The 15,497-nt window shown below is 38.9% G+C and overlaps 1 protein-coding gene across 1 annotated transcript in view; it reads right to left on the bottom strand.

Moving 5' to 3' along the window:
- LOC136012938 (ephrin type-A receptor 6) overlaps positions 1-15,497 on the bottom strand; it is a 478,069-nt gene that overhangs the window by 54,776 nt on the left and 407,796 nt on the right. Inside the window, exon 14 of the mRNA XM_065676043.1 lies at positions 8,964-9,025. Coding sequence (XP_065532115.1) covers positions 8,964-9,025 — 62 coding nt within the window. The remainder of the gene's footprint in view (positions 1-8,963; positions 9,026-15,497) is intronic.

The raw sequence follows: 15,497 nt of genomic DNA, 5'->3' as shown, positions 1-15,497 counted from the left end.
TGTTAAAAACAGTCTCTTGCTTTTGCCATTTTCTTCCTCCTTCTTTCAAACTTCTTTGGGCTTCTGCCTTGACACAAAAAGCTCAAGTTCCTATCTCCACCTTTGAAGAAATTACAGACTTGATAACATACCGGTTGCAATTTTGTTCTGTCCTCCTTTTCCCTCTATTTCTCTGAATCCTCTTCTACATCTGTTTTTCTCTGTCCCTTCTCATGCTTGGTTTTATATGATTTCATTGCCAGCCTTGCAGTTGGAACAGCTACATTTTACCTGCCAGCAAGAGTCTCCTCTCTCTCAAGTTTCTCTGTAATCACATCTGCATCAGTTTCCATGGCAGTTGTATTCCCTTGCAATCCACAGTCTGTTATCTTCCAAGGTATCAAAATATTTGTCTGATTTAAGCTGATGGTTAGGGAATATGGGCCATATTTAACCCTTGGAAAATCAACTAAGTTGATGAAATTATACCAGATATGAATCTGGCCTTGTATTTGTAGCATTTGTAAATCCCTATGTCCATCTGTGAGTCAAACCAATCCTTTGGCAACTTTTCATTATCTTGTTTCATATGCTTGTCATATAGGGATATAAACCACTCATCTGAATGATGTGGTGGTTGTTGTCCAGGGTTTTATTCTGATTCCCATATCTTAGATGTGAAATATGCTTTTGATAGGATTCCCACTGGGTGTTAGGGTGTTAATCAATACTGGCAGCAACTCAGACCTCAGTGGACTTACCACGTTTGTCTTATCATCCCATCAAATTTTAATCAGGCTTTAATGGCTTAGCTAAATAAACTTCGCTCAACAGCTGAGTACAGATGCAATATCTGAGTAGTTGCCATTGCATTTATGCAGCTCTGCAAACACCCTGAAAAAATGTTGGTTTTTAATTCAGCTACAGTTTGCTTTCAAAAACATAAGTACATTAAATATCCTCCTCCTATTACAGGCCCTTCAATAGCACTGATGTATAATGGGGTAGTGAAGAGGTTCAGTTACTGTTGGGGAGGAAGGATGATACCCTAAGTTTCTCTCATTGCTTTTCACCCTCTCCTTTCAGCTCCAGCATGCAATAATTCAGTGCTTTAAGGTTTTTTCTATATTGCTACTGAGCGGCCTTTTGGAGTTGTGGTGGTTGAATTTTTCTGTATTGAACTTTACCAGGCTAAATCTACCAAAATTCACATTGCAGGTATAACTCACGCTTCAGACTATCACGTGGGTTACACTCAGGTTTATATTGCTAGTACTAAATAAAGTCAATTGTCAATTTCCTCTTTAATCAACTGTTATGAGGGTTCTGTACAATTAGTACCACTAATTTTAGGAAATATAATACATAAACCCCTGAAATTAGTTTATGCTACTTATGCTCAGTTTATACTTAATAATGCTACTGAGAGAGCTTATGCAAGAATCTAAGTGCCTCTTCAACCATTAAAAATACAGGCGATATTTTTGTTATTAAAAAAACCCCAAACATGTTGCAAGATGAATCCATGCCAAAGCTTATTTTAGGTTACTACAGCCACCTTCAAACCCAGACAGAACAGCAACAGTAGCCTTGCAATCTGTGACCCTGTTTTCCTTACTCAGCTAAGGCAACAAGAAAGGGATGTCCTGGAATAACCAGGTGTTCCTGCCCACTTCGGTGCACTGGATTACAGCTGTCACTGAGCTGGAAGGGACTAGGAGGGGGGGAGCAAATCACCCCCTCTCCCTGGGTTATTTCTGACATGCTTTTCTAACCTGCAATTAAAGACCATTACGGCAAATATTTCTTATCCTACCTGCTCTACACCGCATCCTAAATAAGATGCCTCCCTTCAGCATGGCACTTTGAGAGGCACAGATTTCTTTTCCTCTTTGTATCTGCTTCTTATGCCCATGAAGACTAAGTATCTTTCTTGGCCTTTTCTCTGGGCTTAACAGAGGTTCAGCCCACAGCTCTCACTTGCTTGGCAACTATTCTTTCTGCTTTTGTTGTGGACTCTGCCCACCTACTCCTTACAGTTCCTGAAGCATTATGGTCCAAACAATACACAGTACTCTGAAGCTTCACCAGTGTGATGAAGAGAAGTTACTTTACAGACCTTGCAGGAGATACTCCTGTTTCTACATTCCATTGTGATATTTGCCATTTTCACACCAACATGAATGCCCCTAACCTACTGCAACCACTTAATTTCTTCCAGCAGGCTTTCTTCTGAACAGTTATTCTCTGTCCCCGAATCCATAGCTGTTTTAGCCTCAGTGCAGTACCATACCCTTGTCCTTACTTATTTCTAATGTTATCAAAATGAATTAGTTACTAAATTATTTCTTATATTGTGATGATTTTAAATTGTAGCTCTGTCTTGCTGTCTGCCTGTGTTCCTACTTGTTTTTGCATTGCCTGAAAACTTAGTCATGGTCTCAGGATGTGGAAGGTTAATGGGAAGATGAGGAAACAGACTGCAGAACAACCCTATTTCATATATTTTCCGATCAAAAATCTGTTCTCTCCACACAGTATGTAGCCTATACAGTGTCTGCTAACTGAAATTTCATAACAACCATATTTCTCTAGCTGCTCATTAGGATCTCATGTGAGGGAGTTTTAAAGCCTTACTAAACTCAAGACTCATGGTATCAGCTGCTTCTCCCATACCCACAAAGCCTGCACCATGTTACAAAAGGAAATCAGATTGTTTGATGTAATTTGTTCTTGACAAATCCATGTTGGCTCATACTTATCTCACTGTTATCTTTAAGGTGCTTATAAATACATTTTTGATAATTTCTTCCAGAAATGTTGCAGCAGGTGACATTGAGCTGACTGGCCTGCAATTTCTTGTCTTTTCCCTTTCTTTCTGATCTCCTGGTATCTTACATATTCTCCACAAAGTTGCAAAGGTACAGAGCACGGTGAAAATGTCCACATTATATATCAAATTCTTTTTAGCTCAGAAGACAAGACAATTGCTCAGTAAGAAGAGTATCTACAGTGATTAAAAATACCCAGCATATGTAAATGAACTACTCACAGCAGTATCAGAAATACTGTTTCCTACCTACTTTTAGCAGGGTAAAACATTGCTTGAGAACAAATGTTGGCTCTGTAGCATCAGTGACAGTGTCTCAGTGTAATCTTAGATCACATAAATACATACTGCTTACGATTCCACTATTAAGGTAAGACATTCATTCGAACTCAGCTTCTAATTGCTTTACTTGTTTTTTTTGGTTCAGAAAGAAGTATTTGTATCACCCATCTCCAGGACAGGCTGTTTTCTTTACAAAGTCATTTCTGAAAGCAAAATGCTTGTTTTATCCTGCCAGGAAAGGAACACACATCCAATAAAGATGAATGCATGTGAAAGCAGAAGAAAGAGTATTAGTTATGAGCTTTATGTTGTTGCCTCTCTGGATAGAGATAAATAATAACAGGAACCATTAAACTCAGGAAAGGCCATCTGGCCCCTTTTTCCCCAAGCTGACTCTGTCCAGTGAGGCCATGTTAGATGGATATACAACACATACTTTACAACATCGTTTTGTAGAACTTTATGTAAGTCTTCATTTTTCTTTTCTCTCCCTTTCCCCCAAACTCAGTAAATGCACGTGTCTGCCACAGAATCTAAACTCCAGCTGAGAACAGGGTGAGCCTGATAGTGAAGCTGTTTTGAGAATAACTTCCTAATGATTACTGCATCAAAGAGCAATATATCATAATATTTTCTCCTTCTAGGAACACTTATCTTAGTCTCTGCGAGACAGGCCTCAAGGGATTAAAATTTGGTGATGAATTCCAAGGTTGCATGTGCTGTACAGTCTGCTGCAGTTAGTGCTCTAAGGCAGTTAAGCATTATTTTTTATAGACTTTTTGGAAGAAGAAAACATATTTTACAGCATTTTTGCCTACTATGCATGCTTGTAAATAAATCTAACTTTCTTTAACAAGTATTTTAATTTTCCGAAGTGAAATGAGATGTATCAGTCACAAGTTTCTAGGTAGGAAAAGGAGCATCACTATTGCAAACAACAATGAAAAAAAGCAAGACAACCCTATGATCACCCTAGGTAAATGAATCGCTTTCTCCTACAGCTCTGAGATTCACAAAAGTGGGTGAGAGTGGAGAATCTTTCAAATGTAAACATCTACCTCTTCAGGACGTAGCTAAGGCAAAATGCTGCAAAACCTGAGGAGCTTTCTTTCCCAGGTTGATCCTTGGAGAGTGCACATTCCCTTCCTAATAAAGAAGGGTGAGCAAGTGCAGTGCGGTGGATACAGCTGACTGATAGATCATTTTAGCATCAGGCCTGTTACAGAACCTGCCCCAATACTGTGAGTTCTCATCTGATCAATATTGCTATGTCCCTGGTTCTTGCCTCACCGAGTTGACAACCGGTTAGCACCCCTTGGATGCTAAGCAAGAATAAAACACTAATGGTAGTCTGGTAGTCTGTAGCTGCAGAATAATACTGAAAGAAGTACTCTGGTGATAGTTTTTTGGTTCATTTTACATTATTCCACGTAGCCAACCACAAACAAGCATCCCCAAAAGACAGCTTCTAGATGCATTCCTTTTCTGTGGTTTATATCCATGCCCATACTGAATGATGCATGAGAAGGATGAGCACGGACCACAGTCAGCAAATGCTCCCCAGGTATCATTCTGTGCAACTGAACCCAAAAAAGCAGCAGCCCTCCTCCCCAGGCACACAAGACACCTAGCCTCCTAATCACCCTGTTCCTATCTATGTGATGTTAAATGCACTTATTTTAGTCAAGAACGACCCTTCAGGTGGATCTGTGATAACAGCAGATGAGATTTAATAGCTTAAGGTCTATGGGATATCTACTTAGTGAGCTTAGAGGGGGAGGGTGTGTCAGGGGGAGAGAACCAACCTTGGGGCAAAGAACTTTTATAGGAATCATCTGACAGGCAAGAATGATGAAAGTATTGCGGTGTCCAGCACAGCTTCTTTTGATGCAGTCCAGGTTACGGTTGGCTTTCTGGGCTGTGAGCGCACACTAAAGTCGGCTCATGTTGAGCTTCTCGTCGACCAGCACCCCCAAGTCCTTCTCCTCAGGGCTGCTCTCAATCACTTCTCTGATCCAGGTGTAGGACCTTGTATTTCGACTTGTTGAACTTCATGAGACTGGCATTTACCCACCTCTCAAGTCCCTCTGGATCCCATCCCTTCCCTCCAGTGTATCAACTGAACCACACAGATCAGCATCATCAGCAGACTTTCTAAGGGCTCACTCAATCTCACTGTCCATGTCACTGACAAAGATGTTGAACAGGATCAGTCCCAACACTGGCCCCCAAGGGACACCACTCGTTACTGATCTCCACTTCGACATTTTGCCATTGACTGCAACATCCATTCATCAAATCAGTGTCTCTCCAGTTTAGAGGCAAGGATGTCGCATGGGACAGTGTCAAATGCTTTGCACAAGTCCAGGTAGATGATGCTAACTGCTTTGCCCTTCTCCATCAGTTCTGTAGCCCCATCATAGAAGGCCACCAAATTGGTCAGGCAGGATTTCCCCTTAGTGAAGCCATGCTGGCTGTCACCAACCACCTCATTGTTTTTCATGTGTCCTAGCATGGTTTGCAGGAGAACCTGCTCCATGATTGTACCAGGCATCTCTTGTCTTGTTACATCTTCTCTAGTCTGTATCTGTAAACCTGAGCAAAAATATCTGACTGCAACTATCCTATTTACTAAGTACATCTTCCCATCAATACAGATAGCTGCTCTTTCAGCTCTTTGTGTGTTTTATTATTTTCCTCATATGACTGCAGAATAAGCGATTGCTAAGATCTCCATGACATAGGTGAGAAATTCCTCCAAGTGTCACCAGAAATTAAGTCACATGAACCCTATTTCTGGTCAAATGACCATTATATTGACATCATATTTCAGGTATACTTCTGTAGGATGATTAACTTACATGAGAATAAAAGAGAAGTGAGTTTCATCTTATGGAAATTAGTTTTATATAATTGCAAAAAAAAAAGGATGGCTTCCAAGGAAAATTTAGTGTCGAGTACCTCCAGCAATTTAGGAGGTCTGATGGTGCACAATCACTGTAATTAATTACCATCATCTTACAGAACTGGTTCTAATTAGCTGATGCCTTTCCACTAAGAATATATCTGAAGCATCTTCATACTGCATATGCATAACAAATTCTGTACCCAAATGCTCAAAGTTAGCAGCCAGTATATAGGATATTTGTGGGGTGGGGAAGACATAATCTAGCTGAGCTTGCTATTTAATCCATACAAATGGCAGAAAATAAGGCACTGGCTTGGGGACTTGGATCACATAACTGCAACCAAAATACAGCACTAAGCAAGATGAAGGATGAGGGTAAGCTGCTGTCCTGGGATTCAGCGAGTTTTACCGGGAGCTTACGATTAGTGGCACAACTTGGCACGTGGCATGGAAGCTAATACTCCACCAAGTCTGTGAGGAGGGTGATGGCAAATGTCTTCCATAAAGAGTCTTCTGGAATACCTCCACATGGTTCATCACAGAGTCTCACTTTGAAATTGAAAGACTGACCCATTTTTGCACGCTTTGGAGAATGACAGGTTGGAGAGATGTGCTGGTGGATTTTTGCAGGTTGCAATGTGTGGAGAAGTATTTCTTAGGCTGAGAAACTGATTTCCTCCTCTCTCTGTAAAACTATTTCACAGTGTAACAAGTGACTCCTTTAAATAATAAGATAGACTATCTTATGAGCCCTGCTAAATAGCACCACGTAAGAATTGTTTTATTCACTGAACACCTTTCTTAGAATCACTAAAGATAAACCAGCCTTCTATACTTCTTTGTATCTTCACAAAAGCTTTAAAAAGTGTAGACTGCTACCTGCAGGGAACAACTATTATTAATGAAGCAGCTGGATTTCTTTCTAAATAGGTTACTTTGCAGCCATTTCCTCTGCTAATTATTAACAGAAACGCTGATGATATATCTACAGTGCTTTGGGATGCTGAATATTATCTGAAGTCCTTTAAAATAGCATTTCAGAAGAATAAACCATATCTGAAGTATGAATTAAAACTGGAAAATAATATACATGGAAACCAGCTGTAGAAATGATTAGCTCCCATTTTCCCCCAAGCAGTTTTGCCTACAAATATATCTCATGCAATGTGAGAAGTATTGATTCGCAGTAACATCATAATTTTGCTGATGTCAGTTTCTATTACAGTATCCTCATAAGTAGTAACTATTCTGATGAATAAATGCATGTGAAGAAAAACGGGAATACAGGCATCATACCAGAGCAATTCAGAGAAATGTAATTCTCTCTCATGACTTATTCCAGTATTTGCTTTTATTCTCTTCTACAAAATTCTGCACGCACACACACACACACACACACACACACATGTACAGAGCAGAGTTTCAGGTCCAGACAAGTCTTCCTGGGACACTGCTGAAAAATTACAGACCAGGGAAGCCCCAGGTACTCAAATCAGTGGCAGTCTGTCTGCTGCAGATGGCTAGAGAGAGATGAGCCAGAAAGGCAAGGGGGGTGATTTTAAAACCTACCCAGTTTCTAAGAAGAACTTGATGATATCAAACTCTCCAGAAAAATAACTTGATTTTGAGTTACCAGCAAATTCTCACCAGAAACTGTGGTGCTGGTGTGCTTCTAACAACACAGCATGTATCTGCCACGTGTCTTCACAACGGAAAGTAAAGAATTATTTGGGACAGTCGGTGAAGAGGACAAGATGAAATGTTAAGAGAAAAAATACTACAGAATAATCAAAAGCAAAAGGAATGGAAAAGTGATGTCCAGAAATACTGAAGATAATGGGTCTGATGTGCTTTCAGGGTAGCATCCTCTATTCCAGATGCTCTTCGCCTACCTCTTTTCTTGACCTGGTGTTAAACATGTACTCTCTGTATGACTTCCTCTCCCTCTCTCGGATTTAGGTCTTCTTTCTAAAGTGTTGGCTGTTTTTAACTCCTCCTGCTTATTCATGCTTTCCTCTAAGCAGTCCCATCTTCCTGCTAGCAAAGCATCCTTGAGTCACCACCATCTATATTCATGCAAATATTTTCATAGCTCCCTGTTGAACACCTCTCCTTTGCACTTGGAACACCCTTTCAAACAAGTTCACAAAACCATGGTCCCTCTACCTGCTGCCCCAAGCTTGCCTACAACCCCAGCTTTGCCATTCTGCAAGATGGCAATGGCAAGACAGAAGGCTAGTAAAGGCTGATGTTTACTTTTTAAGACTAATTTGACAATCAAATTATCCACATAGGGTCTTATGTCACTGGGCCTCCAGAGCATTTCCAGGGGTTCTGTTAACAAAGAGACTATTGTAGGCTAAATTTAACTTAGTTTAAGGGGGATCATCCTTTTGTTCTACGTTTCTAAGAAAAATTAAATACAACTGTAGCAACATATTATTTGTGCTTTCTGTAGACCCTCTTTAATATTTATTAGTGACCCTTGGGGGTTAATTAATGCCAGGACATTTCACCCATGAACTGTTTTCTGATTCAATTTGTTAAATGCAAGTAATCGTAAATAATTATAAATCAATTACTGTATCTGTTCTACACTTCACCAACCCCAAAAAATCATACCAAAGTATTATTGAAGGTCATTGAGCAAAATGAGCTGCTTCCATAAAGCTCCGTGTTTGTGCTTCAATTTATTTTTTCCTTCACATTTGAAATACATTTTTCTAAATATGGGAACCACTTTTGTAGAAGAAATCAATTATATTCTTAAGCTTAAATCTTCTCTTTTCCAGCCATGCTCTAATGTATAACTGTACCTTAGAAATGTACCCTGGGGAAAATGCTTCTATTCTTTGCAAAAAATCCATGAATAACATTATGTAGAAATTAATTTATGATAAATGATTTAAAATCTTGACCTAGAATGGTGTCTCATTCAAATGTCATCAGAAAATGGCACCTCACCCGCAGAAAGGAATCAAGGGATCCATTCTCCATGTATTCAACTACAATCATTACTGGTCTGCCTGCAAAACAGCAAAGAAACACATTAGGATTATAAATATATTATGGGGCTTTTACAAATCCAGCTGTTATACACAGATTATTCACAGTAGTTAAATACAGTATGAATTTTCAAAATCCTCATTTATATCACAAGTGCAATTCCCTAATTATTCTCTAAGAATTATTTTCTATCTTTTTTTTTTTGGTACTGGATTAGCTGAATGTGCATCATTCACTCTGGTGTTTTTTCCCTTCCAATGGATCAAAGAAGAGCCTGCTGTTTTCCAAATAACACCACTTGCTGCATTAGGTGTTTAACACTGTGGAACATATTTGAGTTAAGGCAAAAACCCCCATATTCATAAGCCATGTCCTAGAAATTATAAACTCTGTGCTGTAATTTTCCTCTCTGAGAAAAATATCTCGATGACTTAGGGGCCTATAGGTAGACAGATTGAAGGGCATGTCACAGAAAAAGCTCTCCTAGACTGGGTGTGTGTTGGGAGAGTATAATCTAGCAAAACTCTGAATTCATATGTTTGTACATACATAACATGAACAATGTTATTCAAATCATAGTTTTGCTCAACAGCTTTCCTGTACGGTTCCAGGTGGGATCATATTCAAATTGATGTAGAATAACGTTACATTTGTTTCTTAAAAGAATATCCAAATCTGAAGATAAACTTTTAAATTGGGTACTTAACCACATATAATTTCACTGTGATACCCAGGAATAAACTACCACCCTAGAACTGCTTGATGGGAAAGGACCAAAAAGCATGCTAATCAGGCTATGAAGCAAGATTGTTAGAATTGTTACTATTACAAGCGAGCCATTCCAATACATGCAAAACTAAGGTAATGAGTAAGAATGTTAGAAAGATTGGGAAGCAGGTAAAGAGTCTTAAAATGGCAACCTTTTCTTTCCCAAGAAGCCTGTCTTTTGGGGTTTGTGGGAAATCAGGAGTGTGCCAGTTTATGACACCGCAATCTGCCCATTTCACTTTCTCAATACAACACTAACTGTTCCTATACATTTCAAATCCAAAAGAAGCCTCTTTCATTACTGTTTTCTCTGTGCTTCTCAAATTATGTTTGTGCTTTATTTGGAAAATGAGATAAGAAACACGCAGTATTCATAGTGAGAAAGCGTGGAAGGGCATTGTGATTCTTCCAGCACAACTGTCCATTTCTGTGCATGCTAACTTTCTGTTCAGCTTGGCTAATAGTGGAGGTGCTTATTAAACTGTCCACTATATACAATAAGCCACAGCCAGGTATGTATTTCTTGTGAGGTCTTAGAGCCAACCTTAAATTTAAAAGAGTGAATGAGCCATTTCTCTGTCCTAAAATGCGGACTTGGAGTTCCAGACACCCTGGTGATGCTCATTCACGTAGCTTGGTCTAGTTTTTCTGGAGTTCCTCACAACGATCTTTCATTTCTTTGACTAAAATTTGGGCTTCATTCTGTATTCACCCTGACGTTTAGGTCCTCAGTGAACAGAACAGTGCTTCATAACGTTGGCACAGTAGTACATTCTTTTTCCGTGTGAAAATTCTCAGATGCCTTAACATCTTTGGATTGCCTTTCTCACGTGTGAAGAATTACCAGCTTCTTTCTTTTAATTGAATGCTTGATCTCAGTGGCAGATGTCCATCTGCCACCAAATCAATTTATATTCATCTGCACCCATTGGTTATACCCTGGTTTTGCATTATAAGCTTAAACAATACATCAGTTTTAAGCTCATAGACATCACAGCATTTTAAAAATTGGTATTTTCTTTATTCAGCTTGCTAATGATGATGTTGTATAGCCTAGCCTCTTTAGTTTCAAGCACATGAATGCCCTAGATTCTTTTACCTTTACCATTTTCTTACTGTCAAGGGGTTGACATCTCCATGTGAAAGGAATATTCTATAATGTAGAGAAGTAAACTAACAGCAGCCTGATGCTACAGGATCTTACTATATGAGGAACTCTCTCACTCAAGTAGCAGTGTCTAAATTGTGGCGGACAACAGCATCTTGCAGTGAATTGTTCTGGGTAAACCGACAACTAAAAGACCTTTACGGAAGATCTGCATTTGAAGGGAATGACAAATGTTGCTGTTGAGCTTCAAAACAGTGCTCCTAGTTTCCTGTTAGTAATCTTTTGGTGCCCTACACTTTCTGGAAGCTATTTTGTAAGGGTTTTTTGAAGTACATAGGCTCTCATTGTATCTTTTATGCTCCTTAGAGTCATATCCTTCAACACAAATTATTTTCACATTTACTTTGTAAAAGCGGTTTTTAATTCTTTTACGTGCTCTCACAAAATATTCCCCTATCCAAAAAAAACCCCAACAAACTGTACTTCATTTTGCTCAGAACAACAGCATGAGCTTCTAGGCTAAAGTAACTATGAAATGTACCTGTATTAATTTTTCTGTGGATTTAGGAAAGAGATTTCAGTATTTTTCACTGGATAATATTAACGTACTTCTAAACTGTTTGATGTGTTCCTTCAATCACTTGCAGTGATAAGCCTTAACAGAAAACCAGCTCTTGTACATGATAGCATAGGAGTAGCATGATCTGGTAAATACACTAAAATAAGTAGTGTTTGTCTTCAAACAGGTTGCTGTATATTGGAGATCATTATGTATCTGGGAATTTTGGTGAACTATAAAATGTACTCACTTTGGCTGATTGCTTCCCACAAACTCAGTCTGCATCACTTCCCCTCCTACCTAAATCTCAAATGAACTTGATGCAAGATTGTGTCAAGACACCACAGAAATGAACCCAGCTCCATCACTTGATTATATGAAGCCAAAATATTACATCTGGATCCTAGCACCAAGTTCTCAAACAATCTTTTAGTGTGCCAGCACTTGATAAAAGCCATCCTATTTTGGCTGCAAATTTGATGTATCACTGAAGATATTAATGTATTCCAAGCTGGATTGTGACAGACTATATACTGAAACTTCTAGTCAGCATAGTATTTGTCTTTGGAGTACCTGCAGATCAAAAATACCTCAGCTACTGTTTCAGTTGCTTGAAGGTATAGCAAAAATCTGCTACACAGCAGATTGTAGTGGGTACATTTATCATCAAAGCTGTAACACACAGGTTCTATAACCGGCAAACAATTCTTTTCCAATAATTTTATAGGTTTGCAAATTTCATACAAGGATGTCTAAACGTTTTACAAATATAAGTATGTCAAGAATCAGGAAAAGTCAGATAGGGAACATCTTGATTTCAGAGGTGTGGTAGGAAAAACAGGTTCAGGAAATCAAGTGGGCCTCTCCATCTACTCAGTATAGTATACCACACCCAACAAGACTGTGTTTGGTTACCAATACACAGTGTTGTATTTTCTTCCCTAGATCAGTACCCCAGAGAGGCACGTGAGTGGTTCTGTCGTGCATTCGCATTGTATGAACAGACTCTGCGCAAACAGTTGAAGGAATGGGAGGAATTGGCTCTGGAGAAGCTGATGAGCTGTGAAGATGAGCAGCTGACTCTTGCACATCCAAGGGTGTAATCCAACACTGGGCATCGCAGTCCAGAGACCAAGCCACCATCCTAAGGACATGCAGTGGGACAGATCAGACTGCAATCTGGAATACTTGATCACCGAAGAGTCAGAGGGCGGCAGCCAACCCAGGGCTTGTGTTGAACAAAGTTGTTGGTAAGACAAAAGGCTATGGATGACATTAGTTGATGTTATTTCATTTTAGCTGTAAAGAGCAGTCCAGAAAAGATTAAGGTATGTGCTGAATGCTGTACAGAGACAGAATACTGCTTTTGCTTTAAAGAGGACAACAAAATTGAGTTTGAAAAATAATACTGGGAGATTTCTAAACTAGCATAATGTTTGCCTCTAGATAAAGAAAAAAAACCTATAACTTAGATTATAAAAATCCTTGTTGCTCTCATGGTATTAAAAAAGATGAATTCTTCATCCTCAAAGCAAGGGCAGGAATGAATAAAGGTGAGGGTCAGAGAAGTCTCTGAAATGGAGAAGCAATCTTCTATTATTTTATCATGGGGTAGGCTAATGCAATTCTGGAAGGCATCAAATTATTTTCACATATTTATGGTTGCTTACATGTATAAAATATGGACATCTTTACTTGAAGAAATGGGTTTAAGGACATATAGCAGTGGGAAGCAGTACAGATGGAAGTCTGGAAAGCACTCAGGGCTCAGAAGGGTGACACAGGCTGCAGCGCAGAGACAGTGATGCCAGCGCTGAGTGAGTCTGCTACATAAGCACATAAGCACCTGAAAGAGTTCACATGTAGCCCCAGGGAACAAGAGAGCATGGACCAAAAGACAACTCCTGTGACTGATGATGAGTCCCATCTGCAGCATGTGGGCATCACACCAGATACGTGGACACCCAGACTCTAGTTTACAGACTTGAGCAGCTGAGTGTTTTCACACAGATACAGGCATAGGCACTGGAGAAGGACCTGAGAAAGAGAGGAGTTAATTTTACAGTCAAAGTCCACATAAGAGAAGGCATGAAAAAGAACACTGAAAAAGGTGCAATCTTGGGCTGCGGACTTGGAATAAAAGACAGACGTCAAGAGCATCTAGGGGCTAAAATTTGTGGGTGCTGCTGGAGGAGAGCACAGAACTTCATGTTCAAACTGGGGAAGGATAAAGCAAAAAAAGTCTGAAGATGGATGGATGCAATGACCAAATCAGTCAAACAAATCATTCTTGTAGCAGCTCTGGATACCTAGCAGTGCTGGAGTAAGAAATACTATGAGAAAAAAGACTTTTAAAGTATAAGAATTATATAGTGCTCTGAGGCAATAGGTCTTAACCCCAAATATGGATTTTACACACTGTTTATATCACATTTAGTGTCTGCAGCACCTTAGTGTAACAAATTCATCACTTTACTACATGCTTAAGGTAACAATATGAAATTATAATTGTATTTATACATGACATATACTGATACCATAGCCACATTCACTGTTTTCATCATACTTTCTGTGAAACTGTAAATGTTCTCAGCTCAGAAATGTGTGTGGGCTATTTGCTAAAGCAGCTTTACCTCCTTTCATATGGAGCAACTCTGACTCTGACAAATGCATTTCAGACTCCCACCATCTCGGAAAACCAGGCTCAACACCCAAGTGCAGTACTGATGCTTGGCATGATGCAGGAAAAGGATACGAATTTAATTACTCAGATGAATCTGTAGAAGGTGCAGGAGTTATTAATTGTTTTAATGCAACTACTACCTTGTGCTAAGAAGCTGACTGGTTTTGACAAGGTGGGTTTTCTTCCCTAAGAACGTTTTTCACTGGAATTCTCCCACCCAGCTGTACTGCAATGCCATTCCAATAAAATCAGCATAATCTGTAGTGATGCCATGCCACCTCAGAATACGTTGCGATTTTGTATTTTGCACTGATCAATCTGCTTGACATTTTTCTTGCTAAGCAGAAATACAAAAAAGAAAAACCACAAACATTGCAGAACAATGTGAGATGTGAATTATAATTAAAACTTACACTGTATATATTCTTAGTTCTCCTTTTCTTTTTCCATAACATAAGATTTTGAGAGTGTGTAATTTAATTGAGTGGTAGAGTGATGAATAAGAAGGAGATTTTGAAGAGTCATATTAATGACAAAATAGTCAGCTTGTTGTCTCCTGTTGCCATTTTAAATAATGCAGCAAAGCCTACTTTAATGATTTTTTTATGTAATATTAATCCATCAAAAGGAATATAGTTACTACTTGTTCATTTCTATAGTCTTTACTTACAATGAAATCTTTACTGCTCATTGTGTCAATAGATCTGTTAACATAAACACAGGGTACTTACTCTTCCACTTAAAACAGCAAAGGTTGGAATCGGTTCTCTTGTTCATGTAAGAGAACATTGCTCTATACCTTCTGAAAGTCAGAACTCACGTCTCAGAAAATTACCTCATTATCAGGCATTTTTCACTCTAAAGCCATGTTCTGATTTTGTTTCCCCACAAACTTACCTCTTTCTAAAGCTAAAGAGATAAGACTAACAGAGCAATTTCTCATTATTATGCCTGATTGTGAGCTTTATAAGATTCTGACATGTTTTGCACTTCAGAACATTCTTTATGTGTTTCTTCCTATTTACTATTTGAGCATGTTTTGCTCCTATTTCCCTTTGGTCTACATAAACTTTAAACTTCTGAGCTATACAAAACTGATGAGCCACCACCTCCTTCCTCATTATTTATGAGTGTCTTGCTGCTTTCTACAGATTAGAAAGGCATAATTTCTCATTTCAAGAGGCATTGGAGGCTACACATCAATACTCCTCAAGTTTCTAAAATCCACAAAGGAAGCTCTGTAACGTGTGAATTACTAAATCCAGAATTAGGAAAACAAACCATCGTGAGTCAGGGCTCCAACAAACACATTATGCTGTGGACCTAACCTTGTGACATTTTTGTGATCATTTTGGGGTTTTTATTCTTATTTCT

Source organism: Lathamus discolor, chromosome 4 (genome assembly GCF_037157495.1).
Source record: "Lathamus discolor isolate bLatDis1 chromosome 4, bLatDis1.hap1, whole genome shotgun sequence".
Lineage (NCBI taxonomy): Eukaryota > Metazoa > Chordata > Aves > Psittaciformes > Psittacidae > Lathamus > Lathamus discolor.
The sequence above is the reverse complement of the archived record's forward strand: the minus strand, read 5'-3'. Positions and strand labels throughout refer to the sequence as shown.